At 47.0% G+C, this 23,491-nt stretch overlaps 5 protein-coding genes across 5 annotated transcripts; all 5 read right to left on the bottom strand.

The window, feature by feature from the left end:
• Positions 1-594: 594 nt before the first annotated feature.
• Positions 595-3,476, bottom strand: F5147DRAFT_289470 (uncharacterized protein). Its single transcript, XM_041429053.1, has 6 exons — positions 3,149-3,476; positions 2,869-3,090; positions 2,301-2,818; positions 2,069-2,248; positions 1,368-2,015; positions 595-1,314 (listed from the first exon to the last, which is right to left on the bottom strand). The coding sequence occupies exons 1-6, from the start codon at positions 3,292-3,294 to the stop codon at positions 746-748; spliced, it is 2,283 nt and encodes a 760-aa protein (XP_041290204.1). The 5' UTR covers positions 3,295-3,476; the 3' UTR covers positions 595-745.
• Positions 3,477-6,413: 2,937 nt separating this feature from the next.
• Positions 6,414-8,508, bottom strand: F5147DRAFT_810176 (uncharacterized protein; the record flags this gene model as incomplete). Its single annotated transcript, XM_041443435.1, has 3 exons — positions 6,414-6,935; positions 7,038-7,728; positions 7,824-8,508. 3 exons carry the CDS (start codon positions 8,506-8,508, stop codon positions 6,482-6,484), a joined length of 1,830 nt encoding a protein of 609 aa, XP_041290203.1. The 3' UTR covers positions 6,414-6,481.
• Positions 8,509-15,992: 7,484 nt separating this feature from the next.
• On the bottom strand, positions 15,993-16,265 carry F5147DRAFT_528067 (uncharacterized protein; the record flags this gene model as incomplete). Its single annotated transcript, XM_041430037.1, has 1 exon — positions 15,993-16,265. A coding segment is annotated over one exon (273 nt), but the record flags the coding sequence as incomplete, so codon positions are not given.
• Positions 16,266-16,332: 67 nt separating this feature from the next.
• Positions 16,333-17,013, bottom strand: F5147DRAFT_776266 (uncharacterized protein; the record flags this gene model as incomplete). Its single annotated transcript, XM_041441834.1, has 1 exon — positions 16,333-17,013. The coding sequence occupies one exon, from the start codon at positions 17,011-17,013 to the stop codon at positions 16,333-16,335; it is 681 nt and encodes a 226-aa protein (XP_041290201.1).
• Positions 17,014-19,125: 2,112 nt separating this feature from the next.
• F5147DRAFT_776265 (uncharacterized protein) lies at positions 19,126-21,087 on the bottom strand (the record flags this gene model as incomplete). Its single annotated transcript, XM_041441833.1, has 1 exon — positions 19,126-21,087. The coding sequence occupies one exon, from the start codon at positions 21,085-21,087 to the stop codon at positions 19,126-19,128; it is 1,962 nt and encodes a 653-aa protein (XP_041290200.1).
• Positions 21,088-23,491: the final 2,404 nt, after the last annotated feature.

The following is a 23,491-nucleotide window of genomic DNA, read 5'->3' as shown; positions in this document are numbered from 1 at the left end:
ATCTACTGGGTACGAGTTCCTTCACATTTGATAATTTGCTATGGGTCTATTTGATGTTCTCCACGTCGCACAAGAAATTTTCGCCAAAGTCCACTGACCTACTATATCTGCGGTCTTCATTTTTGATAGATCTATCGTCAACCATTTCTGATTATTCCCTGAACACACGGACAATTGAGGAATCTAACGGTCTTATCAGAAGTTGTCTGCTTTCCACAGTCGTGATATTTCTCCTGTGGAATCGAAGTGTGAAAAGAGGACCCGGTTGCTCCCTTGGTGAGCTTCAAAATCACTCGTCTTATAGTCCCTGAAATCGCGGGTCGGAGCCCACGAGGTGAATGTCGCGTCCAATGCGAGCGCGTCGAGACTTACGGCCTGCTGATCAGCACAAAAGAGGCGCAATTTTAGTCCTTGCCTTGGCAGGTACTAATGCCTAGTGCCCACTCGACAGGTGTTTTTGTTTGTCCCTCCATGGGATCATCGTCTTCTCGACCTACTTGATTTGCAGAAGATGCAGAGAGCTTGAGAGAATTGACTATCCATTATGCAAATATCTATCTACAAACATCATTTCATAAGTCATGATGGGGATGATGTGCAACGTGTTCTCAAATGCGCGCGCTTAGCCTCCATGATTGTCCTATTGCACCATTCTGTTCATTACAAAATCATAGTAGTACACAAGACCGTTTCTCGCCTACGACTGTTTATTCTACAAAGCGATTTGTAAGAGAGGCGCGCTACCTCAACTATAAGTACGCCTACGACTCTCATGCTCTAGCATAGGCCCCTCAAGTAACAACTGAAAAGCCGATTCATCGGTGAGTTTGCGGTACCCTGATGGAAGGTAAAGCGAGTGGATCCCATCAAAGCACTTCTCTACAAGCTTCCAGGACGTTTTGTGCGATCCGGATGGACACACATCTCCAATCTTCGCTGACCAAAAGCCAGCCTTTTTGTCTGCGCACATAGAAGCATCCATTTTCAGCCATTCTTCTAGTGGTCTGTTTTTGCTGAGGAGTATGCCCCCTTCATACCGAAGACAGACCCAGGTGAGGACCCAGATCAACGATTCAGCATCATGCGCATACACGTGCTCGACCTTGCCTGCTATGCCTGCTGGCGAGAGAAGATTGGCGGCCATAAATGGTACCGTGCCTGTGCGTTCGAGCCCCCTGGGACCATCACGTTTGAACGATGATAAGTCGTAGTCGTTGAGAACGCCTATGTATTGGCCGCGTAAGCGGTACACCATGAGATTACTAGGGCTGACATCCCGATGAAGCACGCCTCCCTTCCAGAGGGCGCGATGACCTGGCGAGTGGCGGATGAATGATGAAGAGCAGAAGAAGGGGAAAAAAACTTACACTTCACAACTTGCCACCATGCGGCAAGGAACTCCTCGCCAGAAAGCGTCGTGATTGGGATGAGCTTTCTGAATACGATGATGTACAGGACGCGGCTGCCCTGTTCGGCCTGTTCAGCGTCCTTTAGTCCTAGTGCAACTCTGATTTTGGACGTGGATGTATCTTCAAACTTGTGAAACCAGACCAGCTCTGGGACGTGGCCTCGCACATCCAGATCTGTCTGTGCAATCTTGTAGACCTCGTTGAGGATGTCTGGCTCGCTCTGACGCGTCTCTTCTGGCCAATAGAGCTTGGCCACCAGTTCAGAAGATTCGTTGGGAAAACACGGATCCCGCTGCAGATCTGATAGTGCCTTGCTCTTTACCGGAAATACGGTAGTTGCACGTCCGCGTATACCGAAATGAGTCACGCGCTCCTTAGACTTCACATCCAACTCAAGGTCGATTTGGGTATTCTCAACCTCAACCATCACTTTGCCCGAAAATCCGGGCTCAGGTTCAAACACCCGGTTAAGGCCCCACTGTTCGTATCCCATCCGCTGCATGATGAGAAGCAAGACCAACCAGCGTGGAAGGTCCTGAACGAAGTTGATGGCGGCGCCTTGAATCGTGGTTTCACGATCACAAACCCAGATGTAAATATTGTCGTCTGGAAGCAGTTGTCAGTTTTGACGCCAGGTTAACAGCATCCAACCAACTCACTGTTCACTATAAAGGAGATGACGTGTTGCCGCGCAATATGAGCCGCGAACATCTCTGCAACGTAGAGGCCGTTCTGGACGATAGCAGGAATTTTTGTCGGCTCCTTCTCTTCAGTCCGATCTTCATCGTTGCCGCCTCGCTTGCGCTTGACTCCTCTGCTCAATTGCGACGAGGGTCTTACTACCTCGCACATGTCAGTAAGAAAGCAGAAAACGGACATACTACAGCTTACACTCATTCGATGTTTCGTGGGGGGTCTGAGCAGACCCAGTAGCAGATATTGAACCTGTTGGCTTAGCAGGGCCGTTCGCGTCCTTCCTATATTCCATATACTGCGCAGAAGGAGAAGGAACGACGTAATCGGTCTTATAAGCGGACGGAGGATGGGTCAGAAACTTCCGGGTGCGTTTCAACTCCAATGTCGATCGAATATCGGTCCATTGAAAGTTGTCTTTGGGCGATTTGCACGCCGTCTCGGTCAAAACCTGTGATTCTTGCGTTTCGTGTGATTTCTTACCCAGGGCAGTTTCATGAGAGACGACGACAAGGTCAGGCTTGCGTTCGGACTGTTTGTCCTGGTGGTCCTGGTATATGGGCTTTGGATCATTGACATGAAGTAGAACGTTGGTCTTGTCGTCGATCTTGAACGCAGGTATTCCATCTACATTCACCTTGCTTAGTTCACGGAGCGCACAGTTGGCGGCTTTGACGAAAGGAGTATATGACAATGGTTCGCGCTCGATATCACAACTTGACAATAACGTCAGTCTTCTTTCGCACTGCTCGAAATGCTGACTTACAAATCAGTCAGGTGTCCCTTTATCTCCTGCGCTACAGCCCCCACATTGCAGATAGGCAGGACAGCATTGAGGGCAGTTTCGAGTAGCTTCGATTTCTGGCTGCCAGAAAGGTTTTGAGAGGAACCTGTGCATCTTGCAAGGAGTTCTTGCAGCATCGTATCTGCCTCACACTTCTCAAAGTTTTGGACGTCCCTCGCGATCCATGGGCGGACATCATTGACTCTGCGAAATTTACTGATATGGGTGATCGTGGCGAGAACAAAAGGAAAATTTGACGCACTCAACGCCAACAGTACTGATATGTTCGCTGACAGCAGCGGAACCGACTGCGAGTGGTGTGGACTTGAGGCCAGCCTCCGAATCGGCAGACAGGGTAGAGTTACGGGGAGGTGTCTTGTGTACAGTGGCGTCAGTATTGTCGGCCATGATGATGAGGGCTACGGAGGCTCAGATAGAGAAGAAAGTGGGTTGAGAATCAGAACACGCAAACCTGAGCTAGCTTTTAAACTAGCAAAATACCATTGTTAAATGTTTCAAGTCAAGGTCCACGATTGATAATCGATAAGTAGTTGAACGAAGTTGATGGCAGAGCCAGACTCACGGTTCACTGTAAACGATAAATTGACCGAGTTCGTGACAACGACAATTATGTAATCACCTTCGACATGAGTCCGCCGGTTGAGTTCTCAATCCAAATCATGTATCCCTCAATTTCCTGCTTGATCCCTCTTGTTTTCTTTGCCATGTATCCAACACGTATCGGTTGCAATCTCAATAAACAAGGTTTGCTATGGTATCAAGTTTTATCTCCATAGAGGCGAAAGGCTCGCATGGAATTCTCAGGCTGGCACTCCGCAAAGGTGTGGCTTGTGGGCGCGTTGAAGAACCATAGACTGTACAGCTGTCACCTTCACGGCGGCCCTTTACCTCCGGTTTGATTTACAAATTTCAAACCTTCGGACGACAAGTCACTTTCAGTAGTCCCCCTGAACACGCGAGTAATCAAGGAATCTGATGGTATTCGTCGATGTTCTTTTCAGACATCTCTCTGCATCCGATCAACTGGACTGCGCAATCTTTTCTATGACAGAAGTGTGAGACGAGGACCCAGGGAGCATCGAAATCACTCATTCTCGAATGATGCTGTGGTTGTTGCCTTTGGCACCTATCGGGTACGATTTCCTTCTTCAATGAACATTTTTCATTACTCCGTCTTGACATTCCGCGCGTCGCACAAGAAAATTTTGTAGAAGAATTTTACTGATCGGCAGCCTTTGCCACCACTTTTTATTTTACAAATATCACGCTTCCATTGCGCAGAACACTTCTGATCATTCCTTGAACGTACGAATAACCAAGGAACCTGATTCAAGATGTCTTATCAGAAGTCCCTGTCTGGGTCCCATAACCGGGCTGTGCGTAGTAGGGGTTAGTCAGACTCGCGACTCGTCGATCATCACACAAGAGATGCTGCTCCAGTTATGGCAGGCAAGGCCCAGTAACTCAACTTGACAACAGATGTTCTTGCTTGTCCATCCATCGGGTCCGAATGATTGTCTCCTAGACCTGCTTAATTTTGCAGATGGCAAGGAGAATATTTGGTCAAATCCTGCATGTTTCCTGAACCGTCAGTCGGATTTTTTTTATGAATTAATGATGTGCTCTCTCTACGTGTCTGTGGGTGCCTTCATTATCCTCCGTAATTGCCCCACTTTACCTGCGTACATTTGGATATCTCGCTTCTGAGTGCACAATGTGTCGGTTGAAAAACTTTGCGTTTGCTGTCGTGAAGCGGTCTTAGTAGCGGTAACGAGAATGAAAGGAAATGTTTGCTTTATTGAGCAGATAGCTTTTTGGGTGGAAGCCCCGCAGGGGCAACCCGGCCCCGATGGCGGCCCCAACCTGTGCGAGAGAGAGCCGAGGTGAGCTGCGAGGGCGGGTGGGCATCCTCGCAGCCTCAAACTCAGCAGGTCTAGGTACCAGCCATCCGGACCCCATGAAGAGGGATGTAGTACTAGTATGTAGTTAAAGTTGACTACCTTTAGGTACCAGTAGCAATGTAGGCTGCGAGGATAAGGGAGTGGTGGGTGGGGAAAAGAAAAGCAGAAGGCAGCAGGCACGTTTGAGCGTGGCGCAAGCACTGCGTGGTGCAGAGACAAGAGAGGCCACGTGCTGCACTGCCGCTGCCGCAAAGTCCTAATTCTAACCCTACACTCGTTCCTCGCTTCGGGGTAGAATATCAATTTTCGTCTCTCATCGTAGATTCATTCCTCATGCAGAAGAGGTCTATTGCATTCCTCGCATTGTGATCGAGCTGCTGGTTCGTTAACTCGCTCTGCCATCACATGACGACTTTGAATATTTCACAAGTATCTGAATGTATTTACAGCTGTTAGCAGTTGCGCTACGTTGGATGACTTCCTTACCACTCTCGTGCGTTACGTTACATTAGATGATTTCCTTACCACTCTCGCGCATCTCTTATCTTGTTCACCTTCGACACCATACGCTCTAGAAGCTTCTTGGAATCTGCACCGCATGACACTTCCGCATGTCGATCCTCCGGTACGACTTAGCTAATCACTACGATATGTATTTAGTCTTGCTCGTCCTCGTACAAACACCTCAGTTTTGTTTCATAACACTACTGAGGTATGCATCGTCTCCGTCTCGCACCTATCTTGTACTAACGTTACCTTAGCTTGTTGTTCTCTTGCTAGGTACTACCAATATAGTTTTGTTTCATAACACTACTGAGCTCGTTGTTCTCTCGCTAGTGTATAACAGCTACCTTCAAATCAATAGGCCAGAATCCATTTTTGTTCATTCACCGCTTTTGTTTAGTTGTGGAGCTGGCCAAACAACAGGGTCCTGCCTTAGGCTGCCTATTACGATACTTCGTCGGGGCGAGATACCCCAGAATGGCACTGGACCTGCGCAGCTTTCTCATTCGACACTGTCTTTGGACATTTTTGCTATGGCTGGAAATCACCATCACATTCCAGTAGCCATAAAGCAATAATATGTCACTATGTCTGCCCAAATGTCATCCAAGGCTGGTTGCTCGAGTGAAGCATGCAAGTACTACTTAATGCTGAGCTCACTGTGCTGGCATGATCCGAAGTAACAGAGACAATGTTAAATATACCATGATGAGTTGGTGATAAATAGTCATATCGATATTACCAGCAGTGAGCTCAGAAGGGTGTCAGACACAGCGTCAAATGAACCGCATACCATATCATAGAAGTTGCACAGTCCAGTACCATTCTGGGGTATCTCACCCGACAAAATATTGTAATAGGCGGGACAAAGGCGGGACCCTTTTGTTTGGCCAGCTCCACAACTAAACAAAAGCGGTGAATGAACAAAAATGGATTCTGGCCTATCAATTTGAAGGTAGCTGTACAATGTGCGCTGCTTCAGCTCCATACTGAACCCTGTGCAATGTGCATCCTCCACTGTACATTTTTTTTTCCACTACATAAATATAAATATGTAGATCTGCCAGCGAAGTATATCATACTCTGAGTAAGGTACATAGTGAGATATATAGGGAGACATAGGGGAGCCTGATTTCTTAGAATGGTCACAGGCCTCATACAAATCAATCTCATCCAAGCGCGACCCAACCACACAACTCCATCCTCTGACTGATCTCCGTGGGCATCTGCAACACCATCTCCTTATGCAGTTCATTGGCCTTGCAGCTCTCCGAACAAAGCACAAATCTCCCAAGCCCTCCCTCCCGTCCTGCGAAGATGCAAACCGTCGGCAGTCGCTCGGCACGGAAATAGTACATGGTTGACGAGCATGTGTCAATGAGCGTGAACATATGTCCCAGTCCACTCTTCGCGTGTTCCTTCGCATCCTCGTATTGCTCGTCTGAGCCTATCTGTCTCACGAATTGTTCTGGCTTCGATAACAGTGAACCGCTCAGGGTGAAATACATCCTTGGGAAGTTTGCAATGGTACCCCCGTATAAGTGACTCTCTACCGTCTCTCTATCAATCACTCCTTTGACCCCGATCAACCACGGTTGTTTGTTGACTATACACCCAGATTTGCTATAGAGAAACAGTCAAGGGGAAAGGAACAGGTGGATGAATCCAATGACAATGAATCCGATGCCCACTGCTCTGCTGCTCTGTATCCACACAATTGCTGACCCAATGACAATGAACACCCAGGAGAAATACGGTATGGAACTGACAATCTTCCTCAGCAAAAATGTAGTTGCAAATGGAACATCCGGGAAGTCCTTCCATCTGATGGCTGCCGCCTGACAGCCATCCAAAACGAGAGCTCCGTTCTCTGTTACACCAGTGACTTGGATCTCTGGAAGAATATCCCAAAGATTTGAGTCATAGATATCATTGTCAGTGTACCAGCATGCCCCTGGGGTGGTGGTTGAGGGAAACATGGACACCATGCGATCCGCGATGCGGTCGCTATCATTGGCCATTGACAACCTCGCGAGTGCACATAACTCATCTTTATCGTGGTTCGGCTGAATGTGGTGCTCAAAAAAGCCCATGAGCGCATACACATGGTCTGCTTTGTGTGGCTTATACCCCTCGCTGGTGACAGACCCCCCGCCTACCATGTATGACTTTGGCGGGAGAGGAGGGCCAGAAAGTGTTGGGAAACCTGCCATAGTGCGCCTCCATATGACTTGTTTCAACAGTGTCAAGTGCTCCAGCCTCTGAAGCGGATCCTTCCCACCAGTGTATGCATTGATAATTGCTTGTTCATCTTTGGAGTTCGTATATGCCAGGTTAGCCAGCTGAAACAACGACAACGACTCGACCTCTTCCCGATCCCGGAACTTGTAACAAAGCCAAGTGCTCAGGAGGGCTTCTGTAAAAGTCCATACCCATCCACCCCAGCTCATCCAGCACTCGTTCTCTCCAAGTCAGCTCTCCCGAGCATGATCAAAGTTGTCTCCGCTCTACGGTAGATGTCTGACATGCAATACACATCCAGATTCTCCTCTGATGGTGTCTCCCCTAGACACTCCAAGTCGAGCCAGTAGGCATTGAATTGCTGTCCGAGCACCACCGCACGAACATCATCTATAAACTGTGCCTTTTCTTTCTTCTCACCCAAGCCTCGAGAGTAGACGTCGGTTGCACGGTAAGAGATGGCGATGTATTTAGTGTGGATGATGATATCGCGATCTACGCATCGAACCCACTCATTCTTGTTTGGGTTGCGGATCATGAGAACTCGAGGGTAACAGGCATGTGTATGGGTAATCACATCAGCTTCCTCTTTAACGCACGATGAATGCTCCATGCGAGAACAAGCTGCCCATAGCTGACCCTGAAACTGGCGAAGATATGGTTTGTAGTATCCTGTGTTATATGACGAATCAGTTTCATCTTCAAAGTCACCACTACCATTGGAATAATATTCCACGATAAACCGGATGATTGGCCACAATAGCTTCAGTGCGAACCACACTGATTTTCTGATCCACTCGAAAATAATCCATTCTTTGAAGGGTGAATGGGTTAGCAGCCATATGGCGAGTTTGCTGACATGGTGGGCATGATCATTGAGGGGAACTTCGAATTTGCCAGAGGGTGTGACGGCTTGTACGATGAGCCTTAGGCAGATACCAGTGGTAGGGCTCATGTATCTCTGCTCTTGACTGTGCGTTGTCAATATTCCTATATCATTGGAGCAAGTGACGTCTGAGTCATGACTCACGAGTGGAAGCCAGTGCATTCTAACCGTTCCTGTAAAAGCGTCGGTCTGATGATGAGTGCGAAGACTACAGGACCTTCGAGCTGTGAACTAGACTCACAGTGAGGAGAGAATCACAAGCAGGGTGTTACTTCTCACAGTGATGCCCCAGTGTTACCTTTATATATTTCAGGTACTGCAACTCTGTCTATGTGTAGGTCACACATGACATACCACCATGGCAGTTGCAGAGTTAGAAATCTCTTCTGATTGAACCTTAGGATCCCGAACATGATACCGCCAAGCGGCGTCTTCTTCAAGTTGAAATGCCTGTCATATAGGAGTCACGTAGCTCTGAGAGACTTAGTTCCAACATTCTTGGGCGCAATTTTCATTTACCAGTAGCATCAGTGGGGTTAATGTTTTAGCTGCATATTTCCGTGATGTACAGCGAGGTGACAGACATAGATTGGTTGCAGCAGAAGACAATATGAATATCTGGACACGAGTGAACACAACCAGGAAGGTGGCACAGCAGCGAAAAAATAGTTGTCAATCTTGTGGCAATTTTTTTTTGATCTCTACAATATACCTACACTTTGAGTGTTTTTGGCAGATTAATGCTGTCCTGCCATTTGCCGTGACAGAGCTTGGAAAAACCTGTCAGTTGCAAAAGGTCTAAGGCAGAATTTGACAGAATTTGAAAAGGTACTTACCAACCGCCTGTGACACGCTTACGTGCCATCCACTTGACTTCAGGGATATTCTCAGATGGGTGCAATCTTATGCACGCGTAGATAGATGCGGCTGTTCTTATCTCATTGTAGATGTACAAAGATCAGTTCGAAATAGTTATCCTGTTGCCTACCGATGGTGACTAACCTATCGCTGTCAGAGTTTGGACTTGTCAAAAAACTATTGTTGAACATTGTATCCTTGTTTGATAGTTTCAGTCGAACGAGTGCCTCAGTGCTGATTCGTGGTGCTGGGGAGACCTGGCGAAGCCTAGAGAAGCATGCACATAAGTTGCGTCTGCGACATCAAATATTTCATCCTCGCAAACCATAACAGTGTCAATCAGTGCATCAGCACTTCAGCGGTGATGCAAACTTCTAAAAATGAAAGATAGCCTATTCCAAAATGATGTTTGACAAAGGGTGTATATGACGACCCGTCGTCACATGAACAAGTCGAAGGAGAAACTGTTTGCGATTTCAGTCTAGCTTGACTCGAAACGTGCTGGATTGAAAGAGAAAGATAAGGTGGTGCAAAGTAGGCAATGCATCTCTCCGGTATGAGAAAACTGAACCCCCACAAATTGCGTAGTTAGGATAGAGATGTCGATGAACAATCGCAGTGTGCTGTGGAAGGTATGCATTGCAATTGCAAAAGAAGGAGTCCATAGAGATGCGAAGAATGCATGGGACCTATGGCATTATGTAACATTAAAAATTTATTTCATTTCTGTACCTCAGCGTTAACCAACGTTAGACTAGCCCTCAGCTATGATGCGCCACTGGCATAGCCTCACTGCAGCACCTTGGCTCCATAGACGAACAAGGCAGGCGGACTGATATGGTGATAGTGACGAGCTGGAGTTACGCTGGGCAATATGCACTGTCTTGGCAGGTTCAACATCCTGACTGGTAAACTATGATAGGCTTGTGATTTACTACCACAGAATCCAAAAAAATGCATGTAGGCAGAATGGTTACAATTCACAAGTCTATGGTAAACAACCTGAGACGTCTCAGCTTACAATTTGGGAACAAGGGTTGACTGTTAGAAATTGAATATAACCCTGTCATAAAATTTGTGGGGTTTCTTTTCCTTGTGCCTAGTAAGTAGTATCGGACAGTGAAGTCGGTCTCCATTTTGAAAGGAAACTGTAGTCCAATACATACGAAATGCCAATGCAGGCTGCTTGGATCCATAATCTTCGCAGGAAAATGCATCTACAGTATTTCTATCGTCCTGACGTCCATCAAGTCCCGAACAGAAGCCCCATCTTTGACTTGCGTGATGATATCACGATCTGATGCGACCCTCTTGTATTCTCCGCTGCGCTGCTGCACTAGTAAAAATGCACCAAAAGGCTGCCCAAGAAGAACAAGTAACTGTAATGCTCGCGATTCTGGATCATCCACCTCCTGTTTTACAACAGAATGGCTAGGTGAGTTGTCCAATGGAGAAGAAGGTGGTGTCCAATAATCCCCTTCATTCTCCGTATTGTCTTGCAGATCCGCAAAGTCTGGTAGCTCAAGAAGAAACTGATCCCAGGGACGGACAAGCACCAAGGTTTGCTGATTGGGCCTTGTCTGCAAGAACTGAGCAATCGGCTCTTTGGTGGTGATCAGCAGGTCATCAAGCCCATCTGCCTTGACTTCATATCGAGTCTCCTGGGATGTACCGTAGCTCAGACTGACGTCTGTAATGCGGAATGTTATGCAAGGCAGACACAATCTGCAGTTTGTGAAATGAGCAACACTTGTGTTGCCAAGCTGGGTGTAAAGTTCCGAAGCCAAATCCACAGCTATGGGATTCTTTCGCAGGGAGGAGATAGCTGTCTGAATCTGATCTTTGGACAAAGATGGAAAGGTACGTGGAGGAGTGGCGTAAGAAGTAATATAGGCCGGAAGACAGCTGTTGAACTCGGAAGGTTGTCCGACCCAGTCGAGGACGGTGATGTCCCCTGACCGGGCCACAATCTCCTGCAAGAGTCGCCCGAGCATGTTCTGCTTCTTCTCGCCATAAATGACAGGTAGGTGGACACCGAAGATACCAAACAATGAGTACACGATGTCTTCTTGCAATGTGGTGATGCGAGATGACGCCCACTGAAGTCTCTGTCGAGCATCGCTCATCCCAGGACGAAAGGAGATCAGGGCCTGTGCATCTATTCCTGTTGCATTCTCTAACTCCTGCATGATTACGGGGGACTCTTTGTGGTTGGGAGAACGATCGTCAAGATATAATGACCAATCCTTTTGATAGAAGATAACAACTTTCGAAGCGACGAATTCTTGAAAGGTCCATCCTCGCTTGTTCCAAACACTCCTCTCCAGTGCACCGGGTTGGGATGAAGGAGGGACATCACAGAGGTAGACGATGGTAAGCGCTGAATGACGATACCAGATGAACATAGAGTTGACCGATTCTTGAAGCTCAGTGTTGCTCTTCTTGTTGATGCAGCATGTGTCCATCCAAGCCCAGCGATATCCAGCATCACAAGCGACATTGCAGAATGACTGCAATTTCGTGATCCCAGCAAGTCCATTCAACTCACGCACATCTTTATCTTGAATGTCATGGAGTAGCGCCTCCATCTCCTCCCACCTGTGTGATAACAGGACACAATGGAAGTACATTGCCACTACATCTTTGATGCGCTCTGCTCAGAGATTGGGATCCTTCATTGGAAATGAGACAAGCTCGTTGTACTCTGGACTCATCTTGAAGGCATTTATTTGTGCCCCTCTATCGCACAAAAGACCCGTGGAGGTATTCAGTAGACGTAACGGGGCATATTCGAGTTCAATCCGAACAACTCTTTGAATGGCATCTTCTGCTTCCGATGGAGAGACATACTGTTGATGCAAATCTACAGAACGAGATAGGCATTTTGAGATCATACAGAAGTTTCCCATGGCTTACCTCGTATCTGAGGTTCGGGAGAATCGTCCAACTTGGACAACATAATTTTGAAGGCCTCAGTAGCTTCGTCATAACGTTGCATGCCACGCAGTGCTGTATGCATCAACTCGTATCCAACGTGAGACAAAGGATCGAGTTCGATGACCTATGCATCACCGAAGTCAACATGGGCTATGGAAACATAGATGCCATCGCACCTTTTGCGCATCGAGAAGTGCTTCTGTCCATAGCATTTTTGCCAACCTTGCCTTGCTGCGCTTTACAAAGATGTCCTCAGATGCAAAAGTCAAGTTGATCACTGCCGAGTAGAGCGCAATTGCCCTATCATAATCACTTGCAGCCAGGGCAGTATCTCCATTGGTAAGGCAGAGCGCGCTGTATTCTTCCCTGAAAGCTGAGTAAAATGTGGGTGAGGATTGTAGCCTGTGTGATATTATAAACTCCAGACTTACCATTGGACCACTCAAGGTATTCGGCCTTGGTATTTTCATCACTCGAAATCATGATATACTGGTATGATCTCACGGCATCTGGAAGTTTATGTGCCTGAAGAAATGCATCACAACATTTATGGTGTGCAGTGAGCCACAGCGAGTTAAGATCCCAACCAAAGAGCTGAACAAGAGACCTGGTTATGAAAAGTGTATCAAATATATATTGATGTACCATCACTAAGTCCTCGTAAATGTCATGAGTGTGCGATTTTGATGATAAAGTACTGCAGTCAACAGCAACAGTGAAATGGTCAGCGGCTTTGTCGTGACATGTGTCATCAAAGGCTCTGAGTCCAAGTTGAACATGTAGATATGCCTAATATGCAAGTTGCAAAGATTAGCATTGATGCAGATGACCCAGCGTGGCTGCATGAAACCTACTTGCACAATACGACATGCGCGAATGTCGGCATTTGGACAACCGGTAGTGAGTTCTTTGAGGAGCAGGTTTGCCTTGTCATGTTGATCTGCATTGAAGAGCGCGATGGCCTGAAATACACGATGCGGGGGAAGTATGCGAGGTAAATGTAATATGCTTACCTTGATCAAGAGCAAAAAATGAACAATATCTGAATCTTGGTCTATGTACATGGAAGCAACATCAAATGCTACCCTCGCATCTGGGATGTGGCCTTTTCCGCAGAGTGCAATACCCTTGGAGATATAGCCTGTCAACGAGGGCTCAATGCTGATGGACTGTGTCACCATCGAGTTAGTCACTCATATAAGGGAGGGGGGCGATGATGGATCACTGAATCTCACCTTGATTGTGTCCTGAAGGGCATGGTCCCAATCATGTTTTTGCGCCATAATGAATGAGCGATGGGCATAGGAAGTATGGTTGTTTGGATCAGTATCGATATCTTTCGTGAGTAGTTCTTCAGCGGTAGATAAGTCACCGTCCAAGCATGCATTGCGGGCTGTCGTGATAGCTAGGATCTGCAGGGAATATGCTCGAATTGCGATGGTATGTGAGTCAAGGACAGAAACATGCCTTTGAATTGATATTCTGAGGTAATGCCCACTGTGAGATCATGTTATCACCACCTCCACTGAAGATGTGTTGGCCATTTATGGAGAAATTGACGCATGTTGTGAAGGATGAGTGCTTGATGATGTCAATGATTCGTCAATTTGAGAACTGCCAGAGAATAATGCGCTGGTCATCAAATGCGGATGCGACGACTGTGCCAGCAGGATTAATGGCGATGCCATTGGGTTCGCGAGAGTGGCCCATCCAGGAATTGCCAACCTGCGGCTTCCATGTTGTTGTATCTCATTCACACAGATTGTACACGCCACCTGTGAGAAGGCATGTACCATCAGGGGTCCATGCAACTGAGTTGTAACCCTCAATGGATGCAACACATTCCCTTGTGGCTGAATTGTGAATTTCGATAATGTTGTATGATACGGTGGCAAGAAGTTCTCCAGACAGCGAATACCGTATGCATCTGACAGAATGAGCACACTTAATTGGATCCCCTTGTTGTTGCCAGGTTTTGGTATTCCACAGTTTCATCACATGTGCACCAGTGACTAGCACTGTTCCATCGGGAGAAAAATCCAATGAGCTGATGTAATATTTGGAGTGGGCTTCGATTTTGGCGAGTAATTCACCAGTTTCTCCATGCCAGACAATGAGCACTCTGCTGTCATCACCGCTTGCTATCAATTGCCCATCTCGCGATAACGCCAACACCCCCACCATCTCGCGATGCCCCTCCATCTTCATTAACACAACACCTGTCGTCAAGTCCCACAGACAAAGTGTCTTGTCATACAAGCCCGTAACCATCCGTCGTTTATCAGGGAAAACTGCAACTGCAGTTACACGTTTTTCATGGCCTTTGAACTCTTGCAGGGGCATTGTGATTGGAATGAGGTGCGACATGGTTGATTGAGCATGGTCGAGGTGGACTTTGGAGGGGGGTTTGGTCTTTCTCTACATTGCAGAGGTGTGTGTAATGTGCGTTTTATGGTGCTTCACTGCCTCGACCTGCCTTGTTTAAATAGACGCCCAGGCTGTTTGCCTGCATCGCTGTTACGGCAAGAATGTGCCCTATTGTCATACTCGCCGTCCTCAACAGTATGCCCTCCCAACACCTCTGCGGTGCATACATCATGATGCGTCCCACTCTTTTCTTCAAAGCTTCCAAAATGTATCCCGTTGTATCCAATCAAGCAGTCAGTGCTTCCCAGCGCTTGAATCTGACTATCTATCCTGCATAATATTTGTTTTTTGTGTCAAACAGGTACTCCAGCACATCACCATGTCACTCCTTCGAATGCATGCACGCAGCTAATTGCAATATTACCATTCATTCAAGACCTGTTTGTGCACTGGATGCAGCCGAAGTTCTCTCAGTTTTGGCGTCTCAAATTCGTCACTAATTCTAAACAGGAGTCCAGTGCAACCCTTTCTAGCAATATTGCAACGAACCTTCTTGCAGCTCATTCCTCGGGCCGTTTGGTGTGGGGGTGCTGGATAATCCCTCTTGTACGGCTGTGATTGCACTAGGTTTTGACGAGGAAATAAGCATCACATCTCTTTTGTCTTCCTACTCTCAACCTCAGCCCTTAGACCTTCCCATATCGAGAGTATGAACGAGTGCCTCCAGAACAATCTCATCTAACCCAGGATAGAGGTCACAAAGATCACGAAACAACACAAGGTGCATCTTAGCATCCACCACAGCCATACTGGTCTACACATCAGCCGAGTCATGGAGAGCACCGATGGTGCGGATGACTGATGCATCTTCCACCTCTAAATGTGTCCTACACGGCTATGGGTAATACTACATATGGCTGATATGACTGCAGGCTAGTTTGTGTTATGTTTCACTCTAAGTCAGGAGATGGTGAGGATGAATTGGGCCGCCAAGATGTCTCGAATCACGAATATAGGAGTGAAGGCTCACCGAGCCTACCGCTTCTCGCCTGTGATGGTTTATTCTACAAAGCGATTTGTAAGGGAGGCACGCTACCTTGACTTTAAGTATGCCTACGACTCTCATGCTCTAGCATAGGCCCCTCAAGTAACAACTGAAAACCCGATTCATCGGTAAGTTTGCGGTACCCTGATGGAAGGTGAAGCGAGTAGATCCCCTCAAAGCACCTCTCTACAACGTCCCAGGACTTTTTGTGTGATCCAGATGGACGCACATCTCTGATCCCCCCTGACCAAAAGTGGGCCTTTTTGTCTGCACATGTACTAGCATTCACTTTGAGCCATTCTTCCAATGGCCTGTTGTTGCTGAGGAGGTTTCCACCTTCATACCAAAGACAGACCCAAGTGAGGACCCAGATCAATGATTCAGCATCATGCGCATACACATGCTCAACTTTGCCTGCCATGGCTGCTAGTGAAAGGAGGTTTACCGCCATGAATGGTACCGTTCCTATGCGCTTGAGGCCCCTGGAACCATCACATTCAAACGACAATAAGTCATAGTCATTGAGAATGCCTATGTATTGACCGCGTAAGTGGTACACCATGAGGTTGCTAGGGCTGACATCCCGATGAAGTACACCTCCCTTCCAGAGGGCGTGATGACCTGTCGAGTGGTAGATGAATGATGAAGAGCAGAAAAAGGACAAACTTACACTTCACAACTTGCCACTATGCGGCAAGGAACTCCTCGCCAGAAAGCCTTGTGATTGGGATAAGCTTTCTGAATACGGTGATGTACAGGGCACGGCTGCCCTGTTCGGCCCGTTCAGTGTCGTTCAGTCTTGGTGTTACTCTAATCTTGGACATGGATGTTTCTTTGATGTAGAACCAGACCAGCTCTGGGACATGGCCTTGCACATCTGGATCTGTCTGTGCAATTTTGTAGACCTCGTTGAGGATGTCTGGCTCATTCTGACACGTCTCTTCTGGCCAATAGAGCTTGGCCACCAGTTCAGAAGATTCATTGGAAAAATGGGGATCCTGCTGCAGACCTGATAGTGCCTCGCTCTTCACAGAAAACACGGTAGTTGCACATCCGCGTATACCGAATGGAGTCACGCGCTCCTTAGACTTTACATCCAACTCAAGGTTGATTTGGGTGTCCTCAATCATCACCTTGCCCGAAAATCTGGGCTCGGGCTCAAACACACGGTTAAGGCCCCACTGTTTGTATGCCATCCGCTGCATGATGAGACGCAAGACAGACCAGCGTGGGAGGTCCCGAACAAAGTCAAGTAGCTTTGCTTTCTCGCTGACAGAAAGGTATTGAGAAGAACCTGTGCATCTTGCGAGGAGTTCTTGCAGCATCATATCTGCCTCACACTTCTCAGAGTTTTGGATGTCCCTCATGATCCATGGATGGACATTATTGACTCTGCAAAATTTACTGGTATGGGTGATCGTGGCGAGAACAAAAAGAAGAGCTGACGCACTCAATGCCAACAGTATTGATATGTTCGCTGACAATGGCAGAACTGATTGCAAGTGGGTTAGACTAAAGCCCAGCCTCCGAATTAGCAGACAAGGTAGAGTTACAGGGAGGTGTCTTGTGTACGGTGGCGTCAGCATTGTTGGCCATGATGATGAGAGGCCTAAGGATGCTCAGATGGAAAAGAAAGTGAGTTGAGAATCAGAACACGCAGACATGAGCTAGCTTTTGAACTAGCAAAACACCATTGTTATATTTTTCAAGTCAAGGTCCACAATTGATAATCGAAAAGTAGTTGAACAAAGTTGAGGGCAGAGGAAGACTCACGGAGTCACGGTATCCATAAATTCACTGATAAAATGACAACGACAATTATGTAATCATGTTCGTGTATCCCTAGTTGATCCTTCTTGTTTTCTTGTAAGTACTATCCAACTTGTATCCAACACGTACCGGTTGCAATCTGATTATCTCAATAAACAAGGTTTGCTATCATGATGGTACAAGGTTTTACCTCACCCAGAGGCGAAAGGCTTGCATGGGATTCTCAGGCTGGCACTCCGCAATTGAAGGAGTGGCTTGTGGGCGCAGCATTGAAGAACTTGAATAGGCTGTACAGCTGTCACCTTCACGGCAGCCCTTTACCTCCAGTTTGATCTACAATTTTCCGGACGATAAGTCACTTTTAGTGGTCCTCCTGAACACACAAGCAATCAAGGAATCTGATACGGTCTTTCTTGATGTTCTTTTTAGATATCTCTCTCTGCATCCGATCAACTGGACTACTGCGTGATCGTTTTCCATACAACGGAAGCGGGAGAGAGGGACTATCGAAATCACACATCCTCGAATTATCCTGCTGTTGTTGCCTTTGGCATCTATCGGGTGTGATTTCCTTCTTCAATGCATATTTTCATTGATCAGCAGCCTTTGCTTCCATTTCTGATTTTACAAATATCACACTTCGGGCCATTTCGCCGAACACAGGAATAACCAAGGAATCTGATTCAAGACGTCTTATCAGAAGTCTCTGTCTGAAAATCTGATAACCGGGCTGTGCATTGTAGGGGTTAGTCCAACTCGCGACTCATCAATCGCCACACAAGAGATGCTGATAGTGACTCAACTTGACAACAGATATTCTTGCTTATCCATCCATAGGATCCGAATGATCATTCCCTAGACCTGCCTAATTTTGCAAATGGGTCAAATCTCATGTTTCCTGAACCGTCAGTCAGATCTTTTTATGAGTCAGTGATGTACTCTACATGTCTGTGGGTGCCTTTGACATCCTCTGTAATTGCTCCACTTTACCATTTTTGCTGTTCCCCATCATTGTGCTCGAGATGCGTACATTTTGACATCTCACTTCCGACTGCACAATGTGTCGGTTGAAACTCATCATCGATTCATTAACATTCTTCAGGCAGAAGGCATTCCTCGCATTATGATTGAGCTGTCGGTTCTTTAACCCCTCTCGCTCTGCCATCCAATGACGACTTTTAATAGTTCACAAGTACCTGGATGTAGTTACAATATTGTGCGCTGCTTCAACTTCACACCGACCCTTGTGGATCGTCAACTGTACAATTTTTTTTCCAATACATGAATATAAACGCATAGATCTACCGGAATTAGCAAAGCCACAAAAAACCCAAAGATACAACTGTATACTAGTCCATATTGTATGTATGGTCTACTATAGGGCGCCGCCCCACCGGACAATAAACAAGAACCCCCCCCCAAAAAAAAAAAAAAAAATCTACCGGCGAAGCATATCGTACTAGCAAGGTACACAGTGAGATATATAGTAAGACATAGGGGAGCCTGATTTCTGAGCATGGCAACAGGCCTCATACAAATCAATCTCATCCAAGCGCGACCCAACCACACAACTCCATCCTCTGACTGATCTCCGTGGGCATCCGCAACACCATCTCCTTATGCAGTTCATTTTCCTTGCAGTTCTCCGAACAAAGTATAAACCTCCCAAGCCCTCCCTCCCGTCCTGCGAAGATGCAAACCGTCGGCGGTCACTCGGCACAGAAATAATACATAGTCGACGAGTATGTGTCGATGAGCGTGTACATGTGTCCAGGTCCATTCTTCTCTTGTTCCTTCGCATCCTCGTATTGTTTGTCTGAGCCTTTCCGTCTTGCAAGTTGTTCCAGAGTTGAGAACGGTGAACTGCTGGGGGTGAGATACACCGTTGGGAGGTGTACTATCTTTGGAAAGTGGGCAATGGTACCCCCGTATAAGTGGCCCTCTACCATTTCTCGGTCAATCACTCCTTTGACCCCGATCAACCATGGTTGCGCAGTGACTATACGCCCAGATTTGCCATAGAGAAGTAGTGCAGGGGAAAGGAGGAGGCGAATGAATCCAAAGACAATGAATACAATGCCTCCTGCTCTGCTGGTATCCGGTATAATTCCTACCCCAATGACAATGAACGGCCAGGAGAAATATGGTATGGAACCGACAACTGTCCTCGTCAGCGAATATGTATTCGCAAATGCAACATCTGGGAAGTTCTTCCATCTGATGGCTGCTGCCCGACAGCCGTCCAAAACGAGAGCTCCATTGCCTGTCACACCAGCAACTTGAATCTCCGGAAGGATGTCCCAAAGATTCGCGTGATAGATGTCATTATCAGCGTACCAGCGCCGTGACGCGCCTGGAGTGGAATTTGAGGGAAACATGGATACCATGCGCTCAGTGATACGGTCGTTATCATTGGCCATCGACAACCTCGCGAGTGCCTGTAATTCATCCTCATCGTGATTTGGCTGAATGCGGTGGTCAAAAAAGCCCATGAGTGCATAAACTCGCTCCGCCTTGTGTGGCTTGTACCCCCCACCTAATACCACGTCCGACTTTGGCTGGAGAGGAGGGCCAGAAAGTGTTGGGAAACTTGCCATAGCGCGCCGCCATATAGCTTGTTTCAAGAGTGCCAAGCGCTCCAGCCTCTCAAGTGGATCCTTCCCATTACCGTATGCATTGACAATTGCTTGCTCATCTTCGGAGTTCGTATAGGCCAGGTTAGCCAGCTGAAACAACGACAACGCCTTGACTTCTTTCCAATCCCGGAACTTGTAACAAAGCCGAGAGCTCAGGAGGGCTTCTGGGAAAGTCCATACCTGTCCGCCCCAGCTCATCCAGCACTCGTTCTCTCCAGAGTCAGCTCTCCCAAGCATGATCAAAGTCGTCTCTGCTCTACGGTATACGTCTGACATGCAGTACGCATCCAGATTCTGCTCTGACTCAGTCTCCCCTAAACACTCCAGGTTGAGCCAGTAGGCATTGAATTGCTGTCCAAGCACTGCCGCACGAACTTCGTCTGTGAACTGTGCCTTTTCTTTCTTCTCATGTGGGCCTTGAGTGTAGATGTCAGTTGTGCGGTAAGAGATGGCGATGTATTTAGTGTGGATGATGGTGTTGCGATCTACGCATTGAACCCACTCATTCCGATTTGAGCCGCGGATCATGAGAACTCGAGGGTAACAGGTATGTGTACGGGTATTTGTCCCAGGTTCCTCTTTCAGACGCAATGAATGCTCCGTGCGAGAACGGGCTGCCCACAGCTGACCCTGAAACTGGCGAAGATACGGTCTGTAGTATCCTGTGTTGTACGATGTGTCTTCATCCTCCCCGGAGTTACCACTGTTGAAGTAGAGTTCCACGAGAAACCAGACAATTGGCCACAATAGCTTCAGTGCAAACCACAGTGATTTTCCGATCCACTTGAAAATAATCCATCCTTTGAAGGGTGAATGGGTTAGCAGCCATATGGCGAGTTTGCAGGTCTCGCTGGTGTTATCCTTGATGGAAACTTCAAATTTGCCAGAGGGTGTGATGGCTTGCACCTTGAGCTGTCGGCAGAGTCCAGTGGTAGGACTGAGGTATCTCTGTTCTAGGCCATGCGTTCTCAACCTTCCTATGTCATTGGAGCAAGTGATTTCCGAGTCTTTATGCGTGAATAGGAGCCAGCGCATCCTAACTGTTCCTGTAAAAGCATCAATGTGATGATGAGTGAGAAGACACAGGACCCTCGAGCTGTGAACTAGACTTACAGTGAGGAGAGAATCACAAGCAGGGTGTTACTTCTTACAGCGATGCCCCAGTATTACCTTTATACATTTCAGGTGCTGTAACTCTAGATCTTTAGATGGCACATCATGATATACCGCCATGGTATTGCAAAGTCAGAAACCTTGTCTGACTGGACCATAAGATCCCGACCAGCGGTGTTATCAGATGCCTGTTATATCATGATATCACGGAGTATAGGTACTGTAACTCTATATCTTTAGACAGCATATCATGATATACCGCCATAGTATTGCAAAGTCAGAAACCTTGTATGATTGGACCGTAAGATCCCGAACAAGATCCCACCTAGCAGTGTCATCAGATGCCTGCTACAGGACCTTCAAGCTGTGAACTAGACTTACAGCGAGGAGAGAATCACAAGCAGCGTGTTACTTCTTACAGCGATACCCCAGTATTAACTTTATACATTTCAGGTGCTGTAACTCTAGATCTTTAGATGGCATATCATGATATACCGCCATGGTATTGCAAAGTCAGAAACCTTGTATGATTGGACCGTAAGATCCCGAACAAGATCCCGACCAGCGGTGTCATCAGATGCCTGTTATATCGTGATATTACGGAGTAACATAGCTGTGAGCGACTGTAGAAGACAACGAGTATATCTGGACATCAGTAAACACGAGTATATGTACCATTCACTTCAGCGATATTCAATGGGCCCGATCTTATGCCTCCTACAGAAGACCCCCCCAACCAAGAGTATCAAAAATAGAGGTTGTTCTTCTTGTCTGATTGTACGAGATATTGCAAATGCACAAATGTCAGTTCGAAATAATAAGATCATGTTGCCTACTGAAGGTGACTAGCCTATCACTGTCAGAGTTTGAATCCGTCGAAAAACTATCGTCGAACATTGTATCTCTGTTTGGTATAGTCTCGGTCGAACAGCATTGAGCAAGGGACTCAGCCATAGTGTCATGGTGACTGCTATTGATGGTACTGGGGTGATCATGCGGAGCCTGGCATCAGCAAAAGGACTACACGAGTTAGCAAGAGAGTACTAAGAGTACGAACTACAAATAGTCGCCTCAGCGATGATGTTAGGACAACATTGAGGTGAAAACAGCGAAGGTGCCATGATAAGTAACTATGCGGATCTGTGGCTGAGTGTTGATACTCTATAGAACATACATAGCACCCCACAGCCATTATGCGCTTACTGACATAGCCTCACTGCAGGTCCACTCAAAACACCTTGAGCGAGGGTTATGTATTAGTACATGTATAGCAGCTCAGCCATGATGCACTCACTGGTATGGCCTCACTGCACTACAAGCGCTCCATTCACCTTTGGGTGTTACATTTGCTGTTATTTTTTTCCTCTTCTTCTCTTGGAAGTGCTGTTCGAATGTCTCAGCAACATCATACTCTTGAATGCGCGGTGTATAGCTGTCCGTATGTGAACGAATCTGTACGTAGGTCAAGCACAACTTTTCAAACATCAGCCCTTGACTACATACTTCAGTCACTTTCCTATGTAGAACCAGTGCCCCAGATGTGCCAAAACCCTATAGAATCATGGCCAGCCAGTCCCTGGCCGGTCTATGTAGAATACATGCTGGCCGGCCTCATATAGTTTACTATATATAAAACACTAGTAATGGTCCACATGTATAATACACTAGCTTATTGTAAAAGCATGACCAGCCAGAAGATGTAAGACAACTGCTGGCCGTAGGTATACCAAGATCAAGGCTTGCTGGTGTATTAGGATGTTGGCTGTTTCACATCTATATTTGTAACTGGCCAGCCTTGCTTCTACATAGGTAGGATGCAGGGTGGCCAATATGTTTGATTAAGACCTAGATGTGAGGTAGCTTGTATACTGGTATAAGATATACTACTAGGATAAGACCTACCGACCGGCCAGCCTGGACTCTACACAAAGTTCACTCTGTATCTAGTATGTCAAGTTGGTAGGTCTTATACCATTATACTGGCCACCCCATATCTACCTCAGCAGAAACCAGGCCAGCCAGTATGTAGGTCTTAATCTAGCAAACCGGCTGCCCCATATCTGCCTATATAAAGGCCATGCTGGCCAGTGGTAGGTCTTATCCCAGTAGCAACCAGTCACACTTTGTCTGGTATGTACCTAGAGGCCAAGTTAGCCTATTTGTAGGTCTTAACCTATCATATCAGCCACCCTGTGGCTACCTTGGTAGAGGCAAGGCTGGCCAGTTTATATGTCTTAACCTAGCATACTGGCCACCCTGCATCCACCTAAGTAGAGGTCTGGCTGGTCAGTTTGTAAGTCATAAACTAGCCTACCGGTTGTCCTGC

This window comes from Suillus discolor (genome assembly GCF_016758755.1).
Source record: "Suillus discolor strain FC423 chromosome Unknown F5147scaffold_47, whole genome shotgun sequence".
Classification (NCBI taxonomy): domain Eukaryota; kingdom Fungi; phylum Basidiomycota; class Agaricomycetes; order Boletales; family Suillaceae; genus Suillus; species Suillus discolor.
Note: the sequence above shows the minus strand (reverse complement) of the source record. Positions and strands in the feature narration are given on the sequence as shown.